Source organism: Sus scrofa, chromosome 11 (assembly GCF_054392235.1).
Source record: "Sus scrofa isolate SSC_HxYL_T2T_F1_AM1 chromosome 11, Sscrofa_HxYL_maternal_Yorkshire_Landrace_v2.0, whole genome shotgun sequence".
Classification (NCBI taxonomy): domain Eukaryota; kingdom Metazoa; phylum Chordata; class Mammalia; order Artiodactyla; family Suidae; genus Sus; species Sus scrofa.
The window spans coordinates 18775465-18793070 of record NC_139393.1 but is presented as its reverse complement, the minus strand read 5'-3'; the positions used below and the strand labels follow the sequence as shown (position 1 = coordinate 18793070).

General features: G+C 44.2%; 1 protein-coding gene and 1 long non-coding RNA gene across 7 annotated transcripts in view; both read left to right on the top strand.

The window, feature by feature from the left end:
* Positions 1-17606, top strand: part of PHF11 (PHD finger protein 11) — a 46744-nt gene that overhangs the window by 19046 nt on the left and 10092 nt on the right. For 2 of the 6 annotated variants that reach the window (NM_001244327.1, XM_013980494.3), the window contains 6 exon segments: positions 3242-3349; positions 7616-7749; positions 11343-11392; positions 13387-13439; positions 14676-14706; positions 15557-15688. In NM_001244327.1, the coding sequence (NP_001231256.1) occupies positions 3242-3349; positions 7616-7749; positions 11343-11392; positions 13387-13439; positions 14676-14706; positions 15557-15688 (508 nt within the window). 6 annotated transcript variants of the gene reach the window in all.
* On the top strand, positions 8139-11046 carry LOC146398564 (uncharacterized). Its single transcript, XR_014819453.1, has 3 exons — positions 8139-8229; positions 8349-8473; positions 10868-11046. It is a non-coding gene; the product is annotated as an uncharacterized LOC146398564 (long non-coding RNA).

Below are 17606 nucleotides of genomic sequence, written 5' to 3'. Positions count from 1 at the left end.
CAGTGACAATACTGGGTCTTCAACCTGCTGAGCAAAGCCAGAGGTCGAACTTCACATCATCCTCGTGGGGAAAACGTAGGGTCCTTAACCTGCCAACCCACCATGGAAACTCCACTTTGTGATCTTTTTGAGGATAGACATTCTGACAGGTGTGAGGTGAAATCTCTTTATGGCTTTCATTTGCATTTCTCTGATGATTAGTGATACTGAGCATCTTTTCATATGCCTGTTGGCTGTCTTTATGTCTTCTGCAGAAAAATGTCCATTCAGGTCTTCTGCCCTTTTTTTTTTTTTTTTTTTTTTTTGTCTTTTTCAGGGCCACACCCTCGGCATGTGGAGGTTCCCAGGCTAGGGGTCTAATCAGAGCTGTAGCCACTGGCCTTGGCCTACACCACAGCCACAGTAATGCAGGATCCTTATTAACCCACGGAGCAAGGCCAGGGATCAAAGCTGCAACCTCATGGTTCCTAGTCGGATTTGTTTCCACTGGACCATGATGGGAACTCCTCTGCCCATTTTTTGATTGGGTTGTTTTTTGATGTTGAGTTGTATGAGCTCTTTGTATGTTTTGGATATTAACCCCTTACCGGTCACAATACTTGCAGATATTTTCTCACGTTCAGTAGGTTGTCCTTTTTGTTTTGTCAGTGGTTTGTCAATGCAAAAGCTTTTAAGTTTAATTAGGTCCCATTTGTTTATTTTTGCGTAGGTTTTCCTTGCCTTTGGAAATAAATCCAAAAAAAAGAATATTGCTGTGGTTTATGTCAAAGTGTGTTCTGCATGTGTTTCCTTCTGGGAGTTTTATGGTGTCTGGTCTCACACTTGGGTCTTTAGTCCATTTTGAGTTTATTTTTTTATTATTATTATTTTTTTTTTGGTCTTTTTGTCTTTTGTTGTTGTTGCTATTTCTTGGGCCACTCTCGCGGCACATGGAGATTCCCAGGCTAGGGGTCGAATCGGAGCTGTAGCCACCGGCCTACGCCAGAGCCACAGCAACGCGGGATCCGAGCCGCGTCTGCAACCTACACCACAGCTCACGGCAACGCCGGATCGTCAACCCACCGAGCAAGGGCAGGGACCGAACCCACGACCTCATGGTTCCCAGTCGGATTCGTTAACCACTGCGCCACGACGGGAACTCCTTGAGTTTATTTTTGTATGTGATGTAAGAAGATGCTTTAACATGGAGCTGTTCGGTTTTCCCAGCACTCCTTATTGAAGAGATTGTCTTTTCTCCACTGTGTATTCTTGGTTCCTGTTTTTTCTGGCCACACCCATGGTATGCGGAAGTTCCTGGGCCAGGGATCAAACCCATGTCACAGCCGTGACCCAAGCCATAGCATTGGCTACACTGACTCCTTAGCCATTTGGCTACTAGGGAACTCCCTCTTTTTGCCTTCTTTGCTTGTGGTTATATGCTTTTATTTTTCTTGGGTGAATACCCAGAAGAGGAATGCTGGGTCATAAAATAAGTGTGTTTAAAGGTGATGGCATCACTTTACACTTCTGCCAGTAATGTGTAAGAGTTTCATTTGCTCCCTCATCGACACTTGATGTTTTCAGTCTTTTTAATTCTAACCAGTCTAGGCAGTGTGTTTTGGTATCTCATTGTGGTTTTAATTTGCCTGAGGGTTACTGATATTGAGCACCTTTTCACGTGCTTATTCGCCATCTGTACCTCTCCTTCTAAGAAGTGTCTGTTCAGATTTTTTGTCCATTTTTTGTTGAGTAGTTTGTCTTAGTGGCAAGAATTTTTCCTGTATTCTGAATATAAGTTTTTTTGTCAGAAATATAAATTGCACACATTTTCTCCCAGTCTCCGGCTTGCCATTTTGTTTTCTTGGCAATGTCTTTCACAAACGCAAAAAGTTTTGGTCTTTTTGTCTTTTTAGGGCCACGCCCAAGGCATATGAAGGTTCCCATGCTAGGGGTCTAATCGGAGCTGTAGTCACCGGCCTACAGCAACACCAAGATTCTTAACCCACTGAGCGAGGCCAGGAATCGAACCCTTGTCCTCATGGATGCTAGTTGGGTTTGTTAATTGCTGAGCCATGACAGGAACTCCAAAAAGTTTTAATTTAGATCAACTTTTAATAACTTCTTTCTTTATAGTTTCTGCTTTTTATAAGAAATCTTTGGGAGTTCCTGTCGTGGCTCAGTGGTTAACGAATCCCGACCAGGAACCATGAGGTTGCAGGTTCGATCCCTGGCCTCGCTCAGTGGGTTAAGGATCTGGCGTTGCTGTGGCTGTGGCACAGGCTGGTGGCTACAGCTACAGTTAGACCCCTAGCCTGGGAACCTCCATATGCTGCAGGTGTGGCCCTAGAAAAGACAAAAACACCAAAAAAGAAATCTTCTGAGTTCCTGTCGTGGCTCTGCGATATCCATGAGGATTTGAGTTCGATCCCTGGCCTTGCTCAGTGGGTTAAGGATCTGGTGTCGCTGTGAGCTGCAGTGTAGGTAGCAGATGTGGTCAGATCTGGTGTTGCTGTGGCTATGGTGTAGGCCAATAGCTCCAGCTCCAGCTGAACCCCTAGACTGGGAACTTCCATATGCCTTGGGTGCGTCCCTAAGAAGACCAAAGAAAGAAAGAAAGAAATTTTTGCCTATGCCAGTGTCAAGAAGTTTTTCTTGTGTGTTTTTCATGCCCTTTATTATTTAAGTATATGTGTAATGTTGATCTTTCATTTGCAGGTAGTTTAGATTCTTTGGGGTTCAAGAAACTCTTAGAAACTGGAGCCAGCCTAACCATAAAGTGGGCTTTGTAATAAGTTACAGGGGCATTTCATGGCTCCTGAAGGCAGGCACACAGCGGGGGCCCAAGAATCAGGAGCTGGGACGTGGTCCGAGAAGTCCTCTTTAGCCTTCATTCTTTTTTTTCTGTCTTTATAGACTGACTCACTCTGACTGTGTGGCTCAGAGCCTAATCCACTCTCCTAGGATAGGGACCTGGGCCCAGTTTGGTGTTAGGGCCCCACAGGTCCAGTTAGGCTCTGGGGGTCAGGGTCAGGCAGTATAAAACATGCCTGGGGATCAGGACCACCCCCAGAGAACATCAGGGTGGCTTGAGAGCTGCGCACATACCCCAAAAGGTGGCCACCGTTCTCCCCTCCAGCCCACCTTCCCCTCGGGCAAGTACTGGGGTGGGGGGGTGGGGAACACCCTACCATTTCCTTACCTGCAGCTTTCAGCAGGCCTTTGTGCACACTCTGGGTTTGTTTTTTTGTTTCCCAATCTGCAGCTGTATTCTTCAGGACTTGTGGAATGTGAGAGTGACAATCCAAGTGACCACGAGAGAAATTTTGACGTGGAATCAGTAAAGAAAGAAATCAAGAGAGGAAGGAAGTTGGTAAGTACAAATGACTGTCTTATACAAGATGAACGGGCCTCAGGGATGCCTTCAAAAGAGAGGTTATCTGAAAAGATTATGAGACTGATAAGCCACGGATAGAGATGAATCTCGGAGAGCTGCAAGAGGTGGGGCCTGTATTGGAAACGTAGCCGAATATTTAATCTTTTAAAGTAAACTACAACACGCCTCATTAGCACAGTAGATAGGAGTTAGTAGAAACGAGCTACTTATGCTTTGGTTGTCAGTAACAACCACCTCACACTGGCTCTAACATAAAGTCTGCTTATTTTCTCACTTCGCCAGAGGAAAAACTGGCTTCCAGGTTGGTTGATTCAGTGGCTCAATGATGTCATCAAGGGTCCATCATGCCTGCCACCCTCCTGTCTAAAACATCAGCTGAGGCATCCCTTCTTGTTCCTATCCATCCAAAGAGAAAGTTCATCCCCAAGCCCAAAATAAGAGCCCTTCTGAAAGTTTAATGAGGCCACACCCTCTCTCTGCACCCTTTGCGAGAGGCCACCGAAACTAATCAGGAGCTCGCCTTGGAGCCCGCATCGGCTTCCTCCGGAAAGGAAGGATGCTGAGCAGTCACCCTGCTGGGTCCACTGCCGCGGACGCCCTCCTCGGGGACAGGCCCTTCACAGCTGCATCAGCAGTACAGCAAGCTCCAGCACCAGCACCCTTGCCGCCGCCACCACAGTCAGCTGAGTGAGCTGGAGCAAACTTTTTTCAGTCCTTGCAAGATGTCAGCACATCATGGGCGGTTTCCGCACCACCTGATGTGCTTGGAGAGGCAGCAGCACCGGTGCTCGCTCGGTGAGCAGGCAGCTCAGCACAGTGGGGGCTCAGGAAGCCTTCCTAGCCTTTCACCCCCTTCCAGGAAGGCGGTGAAAATGAGGATGGGGAATCCCAGAGAGAGGGGACGGGGTGTGCAAAAGTCAGGGAGGCAAGAAAGGAGACACCGCCCGTTCCTTAAACTGTACGCAGGGGACTGTGCCTGGCTTTCCCCTTGCTGACCTTGCGAAACCGCATAGGATGTCCTGGAGGGCGAGACCATGCCTTTGACACTAGCGATGAACGGCTGGTTTTCACTGTAACCAGGAAGGCTTGGGGAAGCACCTTTGTGCATTGTCTGTGCGCCGGGTAGAGAGGCGCCCGACAGCACGTCCCTGGCAGTGGAACTGCGGAGTCAAAGAGAATTCCCTTTGGAAGTCTTGGAAACGTGCTGACAAACTGCCCCCAGAAAGACCCCACCACTTTATTCTTCCGTACGTAGTGGACGAGAGAGCACTTCTCCCAGCCCTCAACAGAAAATGCACGTCAGAAACCTTGTTGATGTGCACCCTCCGACAAAGCTCTGTGGTTAAACATGCCCCCTCTTGAGGACCCCTCCCCTCCTCCCGCGGTGGGTCTGGCAGGGCACAGTCAGTCCCCTGCGGACCCCCCGGGCGCTTCCCCAAAGCCCCGCCCTGGGGCAGTGGGCCGTCCCATGTCTGCAGGAGCCGAGTGGCGCTGGCACTCGAGCGGTTGCACAACCGGAGAAAAACCCACAGATGTTTCAACTGATCTTAGATTCAAACTGTTGACACATCGCCCTCCACTCTCCACGTTGACTCGTTCATTTCCTGTCATCTCTTTTTAAAACCTTTCCCCACCCCAGCTTCCCGTTCCCAAGTTGATGACTATGCCTGATTTTTTTTTTTTTTTTGATAGACTTTATTTTTAGGGCAGTTTTAGGTCACTGGAAATCTCAGGGGACCGTACAGAATCCCGTGTTCCTCCTGCCCCCACGCATGCTCAGCCGTCCCTTTATCAGTATCCCCTGCTAGAGGGGACATTTGTTACAACTGATGGACAACAGTGACACATCAGAAACACCCAAAGGCCATAGTTTCCATTAAGGTTCACTCTTGGTGGTGTACTTTTTTTTTTTTTTTTTTTCCTAATTCTTACCACGAAAATGGAGGTGATTAGACCAAACCACTGCCCACGCCCAACCCCCGTCCCCAGACTCAGACCCTCCTGTCAAAGCCAACCCTCCACTCGGGCTTGGGAGTTGTCCGCCTTCCCTCCTTAAGGACTGACTTTGCATTTTCCTCCGTCCCCTGCACCTCAGTATCCCCTTGTACTAGATTATTCTCATCTGCATAGAAACATGATCAACCAATCATGTCATCTTAAAAACAAAAAAAAAAATTCCTTATACACAAAAAGCTGGTCGATTAAACTGTCACTTGCCTGTCCTTAGTTGATTTTCAGCAGTGTCATCCCACAGAGGTCCCTGCCCTGTGGCTTGGAGCACTTTCTGTGACTTCCTGGACACACCCTGCGAGTGTGTCTCTTACCGTTCTGGCTGCTGCTCCCCAGGTGCCTTGGCTTTTTTTTCCTCCTCTGCTCCACCTCTAGGGTTTCAGGGCCCAAGGCGAGACTCTGGGCTCCTTCCTCAATCTCAGCATCCTTCCCAAGTGACCTCCTCCAGCTCTCATGGCTTCAGTACCATTCTTACGCCAGGGACTCTCGCTCGAGCCCTGACGACCAGCCTGACACACCTACATGGAGAGCTGACAGCATCTCATATTAAACTGGCAGGAAAAGAATACAGTCCCACCCGCTACGCACCCAGACACACCATCCATCCAGACCTGTTCACCGCTCCCCTCTGACAGAACATCCTGTAAACCAGCCTTGGCCATGGCCCCAATCCCCTCAACAGTTGGGTTTCTGTGGCCCCCACTTGGCTCCTTCATATCAGACCGATAGACGGATAGAAAAAAGCAAGAGAGCAAATGAATCACACTGAGAAAACCTTATTACTCAGGGTTTTTGTTTTGTTTTACATTTTTGGCCTTTCTATATAGATTCTAACGAGGCTGCACTACTTTTTCTCAGGTCACCCTCAGTGGTGCCTCTGTGGGCAACATTATCTCCAGGGAGGAACCTGGGTCTCAGGGGAAGGGACTGGCCTAAGACCCCAGAGCACTGGTACTGCCTGGAGCTGCCCTTGGCCACAGGCTTAGTGTCCCCAGCAGGACTCTTTGCCTAGAGCTGGACAGTTTGGCCAATCCTGCTTTTGAGAAATCATTTTTTTCTTTTTCTTTTTTTTTACCTTTTTATGGCTGCACCTGCGACATATGGAAGTTCCCGGGCTAGGGGTCGAATCAGGCCTATGTCACAGCCTTGGCAACCCCAGATCCGAGCCACATCTGTGACCTATGCCACAGCTGTGGCAACACCAGATCCTTAACCCACTAAGTGAGGCCAGGGATCGAACCCACATCCTCATGGACACTAGTTGGGATCTTAACCCGCTGAGCCACAATGGAACTCCTCTTTAAAATTTTTAAATTAAAAAAAATTTTTTTTTAACTATAGCTGATTTATAATGTTGTGTCCTTTTTTTAAAAAATATATAGTTTATTTACAACATTGTGCTAATTTCTGCTATACAGCAAAGTGACATAGTCTCACCCACACACACACTCTTTTTCATCCTGATCTATTCCAGGTGACTGGCTATGGTTCCCTGTGCTCTAGAGTAGGACCTTGTCTGTCTATTCTAAATGTAATAGTTTGCATCCACTAAGCCCAAACTCCCAGTCCCTCCCACTCCTACCTTCCTCCCCCTTGGCAACCACGAGTCTGTTCTCTTTGTCTGTGAGTCCGTTTCTGTTCTGTACATAAGTTCATTTGTGCCATATAGAGATCTCTTTATTTTTTATTTTGTTTTATTTTTTTTGTCTTTTTTTGCCATTTCTTGGGCTGCTCCCGCGGCATATGGGAGGTTCCCAGGCTAGGGGTCTAATCAGAGCTGTAGCTGCCAGCCTACGCCAGAGCCACAGCAACGCGGGATCCGAGCCGCGTCTGCAACCTACACCACAGCTCGCGGCAACGCTGGATCGTTAACCCACTGAGCAAGGCCAGGGATCGAACCCGCAACCTCATGGTTCCTAGTCGGATTTGTTAACCACTGCGCCACGACGGGAACTCCCTAGAGATCTCTTTTTAAAACAGGAGGTTTTAAAAAAAAACAACACCAACAACATAAAAAGGGTTTTCTGCTTTTAATCAGATCATTATAAAACATGCCAGTGAATTGAGGTGTTGCTACAATTTCAAAATGAGCAGCCAAATGTAAAGAGCCAGTGCTTGTCACTGCAGACAGCAGGGTTGCCGAAGGAGAAATAACATTGGGTGAGATCTCTCAAGTTTAACAAAGAGTCTGAAAAAACAGGCACTCACTCAGTAACATCTCTTCTTCTGTAGAAATGCACATTTTGCGGTAAAAAGGGAGCCACCGTGGGATGTGATTTAAAATCCTGCTTGAAGAATTACCACTTTTTCTGTGCCAAGAAAGACCACGCAGTTCTACAAACTGATAAACTTCAAGGAACTTATAGGTATTTAACAAAACAGTTTCAAAGCTTTGTTTGGGGTCCTGGAATAAGGAATGGTTAGATTAAGACAAGAAGGGTTTTTTTAAAAGCTAATTTTACCCGAGCGGTTTTCAAGTAAGAACCTGATTTGGGGGATGCCCAGTTGGGAACCAGACTTCACAAAATTTTGCTTAAGTGTCAGATGAAGAGAAGTAGGGTTAGTTTTCTTTTGTATTTTACTTTCTTTCTGATAAGAAAGCACTGGTTATCATTGTGACACAAGTGACATAAGAAGTGGCCACGAGGCTGAGAATCAGTTCCCACTGGCTCTTTTATGCAAATAGCCTGACTTGTTAGTCCCAGACCCATCTTGAGTCCAAAAATGAATGTATTTTTCCACCACTGTCCCCACTCTTTTCACTAGAAACAGCTTCTAAAAATGATAGGGAAACTACGCAGCAAATACAGTCAATCCGTCATGACGTCCTCAAAGAAACGCACCTGGTTTGTATTTGCCTTTGGCTTTGAAATCCTGCTCCTTGTCTTTCAGTCATTGTTTAATGTTAATTTCGACCCGGTAAGGTATATTTCAACGCCAACAGAAGTGTATTTGTTTTATCTAGGAAGAAACTTGATCTTCCGTCTGATGAAAGATACCAGTTCAATTAAGTCATTATACAATTTAGTCACAAGAAATCAGTGAGGAGGGTGGATTAATTGACTCAGGTCAAGTTCAGCTGACTTTCTGGTATGTAGGTGCAGTCTAATATATGTCATATAAAGGTGAAGGGAAAAAGTCTTAAAGAGTTTTAACCTTTTTAAAGTTATGAGATGGAATAAAACAGAAAGACAGTCTGACGTTGATGAGCCAGTGAGACATTTCTCACTGCTTCGGGGCGTGTGAATGGATTCTGATTGAACTAGACATTTTAAACTTCGGTGACAAATATACATTTTTTTCAGTCATTGTATCTAAATAATAGGATTCGTGTTATGAAAGGATTATTTTTAGTATAATTAAAAAAAATTTTTTTTTGTCTTTTTAGGGCTGCACCTGAAGCATATGGAAGTTTCGCTAGAGGGCGAATTGGAGCTGTAGCTGCCGGCCTACACCACAGCCACCGCAACAAGGGATCCGAGCTGTGTCTGTGACCTGCACCACGGCAATGCCGGATCCTTGATCCATGAGTGAGGCCAGAGATTGAATCCGAGTCCTCATGGATGCTCGTTGGGTTCATTAACCGCTGAGCCGTGATGGGAACACCTAAATATTATTTTTAATATGATTCTTTAAATAAGATTTGTTACATTCCTAAATGATATTTTAAGGTTCCATGTGGAGGGTAGATTTATTTCATCCCATGGACACATAGCCCCAATTTTATCAAAGTGTTCCAGCACTATTTTATTTTTATTTATTAAAAAAAATTATATGCTTTAGGTTATTTATTTTTGGTTCTCATCTCCCCACTTACTATTTTCTTTTACTTTTTAAAAAAATTTGTTATAGCTGAATTACAATGTTCTGTCATTTTCTGCTATTCAGCAAAGTGACCCAGTTATTTATATACATTCTTTTTCTCACATTATTCTCCATCACGTTTCCATCACATGTGACTGGATATAGTTCCCAGTGCTGTACAGCAGGACCTCATTGCTTATCCACTCCAAATGCAATCGTTTGCATCTGCTAACCCCAGACTCCCAGTCCCTCCCACTCTTCCCCCTCCCCCTTGACAACCACAAGTCCATTCTCCATGTCTAAGAGTTTCTGTTCTGTAGAACGGTTCATTTGTGCCATATATTAGATTCCAGACATAAGTGCTATCATATGATATTTGTCTTTTTGTGACTTAATTCACTTCGTATAAGAATCTCTAGTTGCATCTGTGTTGCTACAAATGGCATTATTTTACAAGTTCCATATATTTTTTTCTTGCTCTTGACTAGAAAGGAGGAGTTCCCATCGTGGCTCAGTGGTTAACAAATCTGACTAGGAACCATGAGGTTGAGGGTTTGATCCCTGGCCTTGCTCAGTGGGTTAAGGATCCAGCGTTGCTGTTAGCTGTGGTGTAGGCTGCAGGCGTGGCTCAGATCCAGTGCTGCTGTGGCTCTGGTGTAGGACAGTGGTCACAGCTCCGATTAGACCCCTAGCCTGGAAACTTCCATGTGCCTCGAGTGCAGCCCCAGAAAAGACAAAAAAAAAAAAAAAAAAAAAAAAGACTAGAAAGGAAATGTGTAAATATGTTAATTTTATATTCTTCTTAAATTTCATTTGCTGAGAAACTCATTGGTTCATTGTTTTATTATTTATTTTATGATAACTTCTCCAAAGGCCTAAAACACCCCTAAAAGACCATCATTAGCAGAGCTACAAAGTCAAAGAGGATCGTGACATTCCTGCTACACCTTAAAGTCTGAAAAAAATACTGATCATGTATTTGTAGAACCAATGAATAGAGACTCAGTAAATTAATCATTTCTGTCATTGTTTTACCAAGTGTCAGGTGAACTTTTATGCGTTTTAAAATTGAATCAAAATAGTTGGAGTGCTTGGCATACACACAGCCCCTTGCTATGTGCAGTGAGAATATAGAGGACCTAGACATGGACTCAAACTCCTCACCTCATGGGAGGACCAGCAAGGTCCAAACCCATAGAAGCACATGGCGTGATGGGGGCCGGAGGGCATGTCCGTGAAAGCAGCTTGGCTTTGAGTTGATAATTGTTGAAAATGGGGCATGGGTGGGGGGACATGGGAGTTCATCATATTTCTTCCACTTTCACATGTTTGAAATTGTCCACAATTTAAAAAAAAAAAAAAAAAAAAGTTAAGTACCTGGCAAACAAAAGTACTCAGAGATGCCAGAATCTGAAGCTTGAGGAGATCACTCGTGACTGGGCGAGCAGGTGGGGTTGCTGGGAAGACTGCGTGGAGCAGGCAGGAGCCAGGATTAGAAGGGACACATCATACATTCCTTAAGTGAGGGGGACTGTATCCTGGGGGGCCAGCCCCTTAAGCAAAGGGTCTGGGGCTGAGGAGCAGGACAGGCTGGAATGACAAGGGGGCCTGAGCAGCTCTTTCAAATTCACTCACCTCACATCTTCGCCGTAGCTGCTCTGCTGCTTCCCTCTCTTCTAGGGCACTGACCAGTCCCAGGACCGTGGAGGTCAAATCTGAGATCCAGGGGAGACGCCTGTTGAATTAGAGACCTGCTTTCCCCCCGAAATTAGTGCACGTACTTCTGTGCCACCTCTTAGCGAACATCAGCAGAACTTTGTGTCGTCAGGTGGAAAGTGTCTTAGCTGCTGGATCTCTAGGTATCTTTATACAGTAAAATCCCACGGGCCCCTGTATGTGCTCAAGTGCTCAAAATATTTAGGCAGCGCCCTTCAGAGAACACGCTGACCTGTCTGAGGTTCAAGGGCTCAGGGGACACAGGCCCAGGCTCCACCTACATTTGATGTGGGTCAGTCACTCACACAGGCTTGAACAGCACATTTTGAAAACAAATGTGAAGAAGAGACTAGTTCCCTTTTAAATTAGAAGACAATAAGAATAATATTGGAAAAGGGTAAATTGAAATATTTGATTGTTTGAAATCTCATGTTTTCAGAGTGTTTTGCACACACCATGCTGGAACGCAAAAGGCTGGACCTGAAAATGGTAAGTCCCTAAAATTTAGTGTTGTGGGTTTGAAGAATGGTACACGTTTGGGTAAGACAGGGCTGACGTCTTAGCTTTACTCATAAGTTAAAGGGCACATTTTTGAGCTAAATTGTTACATTTTCAATTAAGCTGTCGGTCTCCACACAGCGTGCAGGAGACTTTTCTTCTTTGTAAACTAAAGGCGAAGCCTTTGTCTGGTGTCCTGCATCCTGACTGCAGTCAGAGAACCAAACCAGGACACTGTCAAGAGCTTTGCCCTCGGCTCTGGAGTGGCTGTGGTGCAGGCTGGCAGCTGCAGCTCTGGTTCGACCCCTAACCTGGGAACTTCCATTTGCCACAGATGTGGCCCTCAAAAGCAAAAAAAAAAAAAAAAAAAAAAAAGAGTTTTGCCTTTTGTGACTGCTTTCTTCCTGAAAGACTAAGAATTTTCAATACACGGAATTGATAGCCGTGTTATATGTCCCCTGAGTACAGTTTTTCTAAGGATACATGGTTAGCATTTCTCTTCTAAGGGAAGCTGGACCTGGCTTCCTGGAGTCCCGTGGCCTCCATGTACTGTCAAGACAGCAGTCCCGCCCACGCTAGGTCTGGAATGTTCTCTGTGGATGGGAGTCTGCCCTCTTTGGCAAAGGGTTAGTTCCCTGTCGTGCCAGCTGCATTCTGTGGCGGTAAACCTTGCCCTCTAAATGACAGTGTTACCTTCATTCTTGAGCCTTTACCCTTTCAGCTTATCAGAAATACGATTAAAAAAAAAAAGGGGGCGGTCAATCAATGCTTACTAACAGGAAAAGATGATAATAATGTATTTGTTTTAAAAAGCAGATTAGAGGAGTTCCCATTGTGGCGCATCAGAAATGAATCCGACTAGGAACCATGAAGTTGCAGGTTCGATCCCTGGCTTTGCTCAGCGGGTTAAGGATCTGGCGTTGCCGTGAGCTGTGGTGTAGGTCGCAGACGCGGCTTGGATCTGGCGTTGCTGTGGCTCTGGCGTAGGCCACTGGCTACAGCTCCGATTTGACCCCTAGCCTGGGAAGCTCCATATGCTATGGGTGTGGCCCTAAAAAGGACAAAAAGACAAAAAAAAAAAAAAAAAAAAAGGCAGATTAGAACGCTTTAAGGAATCAGGAATCCTTTCTGCACAGGAGACCGTCCCTTTCTTTGGAACTCCTCCAAGTGTTCTGTGTATACAAACTGACCTGCTACTTACTATACTTTGCTTTTTCACTTAGAGATTCTTCCCCCTCAGTGGCTATAAGTGGATCCTACCTCTTTTTAAAAAGGCTGCGTCGTATTCCATTGTGTATGTTACTCAGTTGAATAGCTGAACCTCAATTGAATGAGTCTCTGCATGACAGACTCATAAGTTATTTCCAGCTTTTTCTATCACGGTTAATACTGTCGTTAACATTTTCCTTCCTTCATCTTTGTGCCTTTATGTGACGATTCTATTAGGAATACTTCCTATAAGCAGACTGCTGGCTCAGAGAGTATAAACAATGAAACTTTGGATAACCGTTGGCTAATTATCTTCTAAAGAGGCTGCACCAGCAGTACGCGATTACCCAAATATTTGCAAACATTATATATTAAAACACCTTCATCTTTGTCAATCTGAATGTTGAAAAACTGTTCTGCTTCGCATGGCTTTACTGATGGGTGAAATGGAGTGTATTCCCCTATCTTTTGGTCAATTAGATTTGTTTTCCTGGGACCCAATTTGTTTTTCTATTTAATAAACCTTCTTCCCAGAGTTCCCCATTTGCTCACTTTTCTACCCAATTGCCTTTTCCGTATTGATTTATAAGAATCTTTCTATATTTTAAAAATTGGCCTTTTGTAATTTGTTTTGCAAACATTTAAAGTTTGGCCTCTCTTTTGACTTTGTGCTAACTTTTGGCACAAAAGAGTTGTATATTTTATATGATCAAGCATCACTCTTTTCCTTTGTGGATTCTGCTAACTACATTTGTATTTTTCCGCTCACTTTTCAGGACCAAGAAAAAGAGGGAGGAAAAGACTTTCCTCAACAGGCAATCATGCACAGGTAATTTGACTTAATTTTATAGCTTTTAAGTTTCTCCGCATGGTATTTTATTTTTTATTTTTTATTGACGTATAGTTGATTTACAGTGTTGTGTTCGTTTCAGGTGTACAGCAAAGTGATTCAGTTATACGTGCGCACGTATCCATTCTTTTTCTGTCCATTGTTGCCAGAAACAGTTAAATATGCAGGTAGAAGCCGTGAGATGTGAGACAGAGGTCTTCTTTGGAAGGCATTGCATGGCTGAAAATGATGAAGGGTGAATCACTAGAAAGTGATTTTTGCGTAGACCAATTTATGTATTAAGAGTTCAAAATTGGAGTTCCCGTCATGGCTCAGTGGTTAATGAACCCAACTGGTACCCATGAGGTTGAGGGTTCAATCCCTGGTCTCACTCAATGGGCTGAGGATCCAGCATTGCTGTGAGCTGTGGTGTAGGTAGCAGACGTGGCTCGGATCCCACATTGCTGTGGCTGTGGCTATGGCAGGCGGCTACAGCTCCGATTGGACCCCTAGCCTGGGAACCTCCATGTGCCTTGAGTGTGGCCCTAAAAAGACCAAAAAAAAAAAAACAAACAAACAAAAAAAGAGTTCAAAATTAAAGTTTAAGAATAGTTGTGACTTAACAATGTCATTTTTTTAACCATTCTGAATTTCAGGTGACAGGAGGATAGATGATGATAAGGTGAATATTAAAGGGAAGTTGGATGTGTCTTGGGTATCCAAGCACATATATCTTCCAGGAGGTGACTGTCCCATGGCTCCTGTAACACATGCCCTGGTACCAAATCAGTGAGAGGATCTGAGCCCACAGGGTGTTTATGGTCTTACAATAGGCACAGGTGCAATGGAACCTCCTTACCTACCAAGTGTCTCTCAGCTGCAGGATCCACATCTGACCTAACTTGTAACTCATAATTTTCTGTATTCCTAATACATGTAAAGCATATGAAAATGTTTTGGTGATTTGAAACAGTTTTACCCATCAGCTCATATAAGCTAAATTCATATGAGCCAGCAACCTTTGCCTCTCACCCTTTATGCGAGAGGTGCTTGTTATACCCCTTACAGTTCCCATAGACAAAGCGAAAATACATTTGCTGTTTACATCTACAGGTGAACTTGGAACATGATTTTCTCTACAGGTATATCACTGAATTTTGTTTTCGTCTTGTGAATATTAACATGTCAACAGTAAAAAATCAGTGTAAAGTAATCTTGATTTTTCTTCCCTTCTAGCCATCTGAAAGTATGGCATTGAATAGACCAGGTATGCCCTAAGTTTTTTCTGTAACAAATATGACACAGTACTTAATACCATGACCTTCAGAGTTGGTATGCTGCTTTGTTCTTCTAGACTTACAGTACTTAATCCTTTATCCTTTATCGTAACTATCCACCCCTCATAACCCAGAAGATCAAAATAACTAGGGGAATGGTCCAGTGCTCTTCAGTATCCAGAACGGATACCCCCCGCCTTTTTCTGAATGGCTGCACACATGGCACATGGAAGTTCAGGGGCCCAGGGATTGAATCCAAGCCACAGCTGTGGCAAGGCCAGATTCTTAAACCCACCGCACTGGGCTGGGGATCAAACCTGTGCCCCTGCAGCAACCCAAGCACCTGCAGTCGAATTCTTAACCCATTGTGCCACAGAGGAAACCCCAAGAGATACTTCTTGATATGGAAGCCAGGGTTGCTCAAGTTCAGAATCCAACAACATGCCACCCTCACACTGTGGCACCGTCCTCCCCAAGCAGCTGAAGCCAGTCGTGGTAGCTTTCTGTTAAGTACCTAGATGTCCCATGATGACAAACAGTAAACCGTGGTAGAAAAAGACTGAGGGAAGGTGCTACCTCAAAGATTTAAAGCTAAATTTTAGAAAATCCTCTTGATTCATAGAATTATTCTAAGCACTTTTTCTTTTCACTTTTGTAACATCTCATTCATTGTTTCAGCTTGAAAAAGATGAAGTGTGATGAAATTACAATAGAAAAGACAAAGGTGCTATTTTACTGTCTTACTAATAATGCTTGCCCACCATTAGGCAAAACCTGGCGCGTTACGGTAGCCGTCTAGAGACAGATGATGTTCTTCTAAAATGTTTTTCTCATTCTTAGATGTGCTTCTGAAAGTTGCTTTTCTTAAGCAATGTAAAGAAGCAGGACTTCTTGATGCTTTATTTCAAGAAATTCTAGACAAATTTGCTTGGATTCAACACAGACTCATGGGTGAACCCACTTCAGAATCAGGTACTGAAATAATAAAATTTCTCAGAGACTTCTCATAGACCTACATGTGAAACAACACAATCCCCCAGCCCCGACCCCCAAAAGTACACATTTTCTTTCTGTGCGGTTTCCTTTTCCTTTTTCTTCTTCATCTCATTCTTTCATTGTTCCAGATCTCGTCTTTATATAAATCAATAGGATATAGGTAATGTACAAACTCATTAATTTAGTAAAACATATCTAATGTCCCAAAAGGTTTTTGTTGCTGTCGTTGTTTTGTTTTGTCTTTTTAGGGCCGTACCTGTGGCATATGGAGGTTCCTAGGCCAGGGGTCTAATCAGAGCTGTAGCCACTGGCCTGTGCCACAGCCACAGCCACGCCAGCTCTGAGCCGCGTCTGCGACCTACACCACAGCTCACAGCCACGCCGGATCCTTAACCCACTGAGTGAGGCCAGGGATTGAACCTGCATCCTCATGGATGCTAGTCAGATTCGTTTCCACCGAGCCATGATGAGAACTCTGGATGTCTTTAAAGTTTTGATGGATTTTCCAGGGGCTCATAACTGACAGTGACCACCGAGAGAATGGGCACGTTCAGAACCAGAGCCACACCCCCGTGCCTTGCTGCCTCAGCACACTTGCCGCTAAGATCTGAGCATGGGATTATGTTACGTTTGATTTGATTCGAATCCTATTCCTTAAAAAATCAATTGCTTTTTCTATTGTAAAGTACAGAAAAAAGCAGTAATTTTAATCTTTTGGTTGATTTTGGTTTAATTAACTTTATCATGTCATAAAGAGCTCTTAGGAGAAGCTTAAGTGCCACTTGTACATCCAGGTATGTAGCCCCTTCGTCTTTTTTTTTTTTTAATTAATTTTATCATAGTTGATTATAATGTGTTAATTTCTCCTGTACAGCCCAGTGGTTCAGTTACTATATATAAGAATATATAGGAGTTCCCATTGTGGCGCAGTGGTTAATGAATCCGACTAGGAACCATGAGGTTGCAGGTTCGATCCCTGGCCTTGCTCAGTGGGTTAAGGATCCGGTGTTGCCATGAGCTGTGGTGTGGGTCGCAGATGCAGCTCGAATCCTGCGTTGCTGTGGCTCTGGCGTAGGCTGGTGGCTACAGCTCCGATTGGAGCTGGGAACCTCCATATGTTGCAGGAGCTGCTCAAGAAAACGCAAGAAGAAAAAAATATATATATGTACGTATATATATACATATGTATTTTTTTCATTCCTTCCCATTATGATTTATCAAAGCATATTGACTATATATAGGTCCCTGTGGAATACAGTAGGACCCTGTGGTTTATCCATCTTGTATGTACTAGCTGCCTCAATCCCAAACTCCCAACCCTTCCCTCCCACTAGGGAGCCACAAGTTTGTTCTGTGAGTCTGTTTGTTTCATAGACAAGGTCATTTGTGTTGTATTTTAGATTCCACATATAAGTGATACCGTATGGAATTTCTTTTTATCTTTCTGGCTTCCTAGTATGAGAATCTCTAGTTGCATCCATGTTGCCATGAATGGCATTATTTCATTCTTTTTGAAAGCTGAGTCGTATCCCTCTGTATATGTCCCACATCTTCTTTGTCCACTCCTCTTCTGAGCGATGGTAGGTTGCTTCCATGTCGTCACTATTGTGAATTGTGCTCTTATGATCTACACTGGAGGGCATGTATCTCTTTGAATTATGGTTTTCTCTGGATATATGCCCAGGGGTAGGATTGCTGGATCGTATGCATTTAGCCTTCTTGTAACCTGTGTTATGAGCTTAAAAACTATCATTAACACAGTTGATAGTAAATAACACAGGTTTGTACTGTATGGGTCCACTTATAGCCAGATTTTTTTCAATAAATACCATACAATAAAATAAAATACTATACAGTCCCCATGGATACAGAGCAGCTGGGTATATGAGGAGCC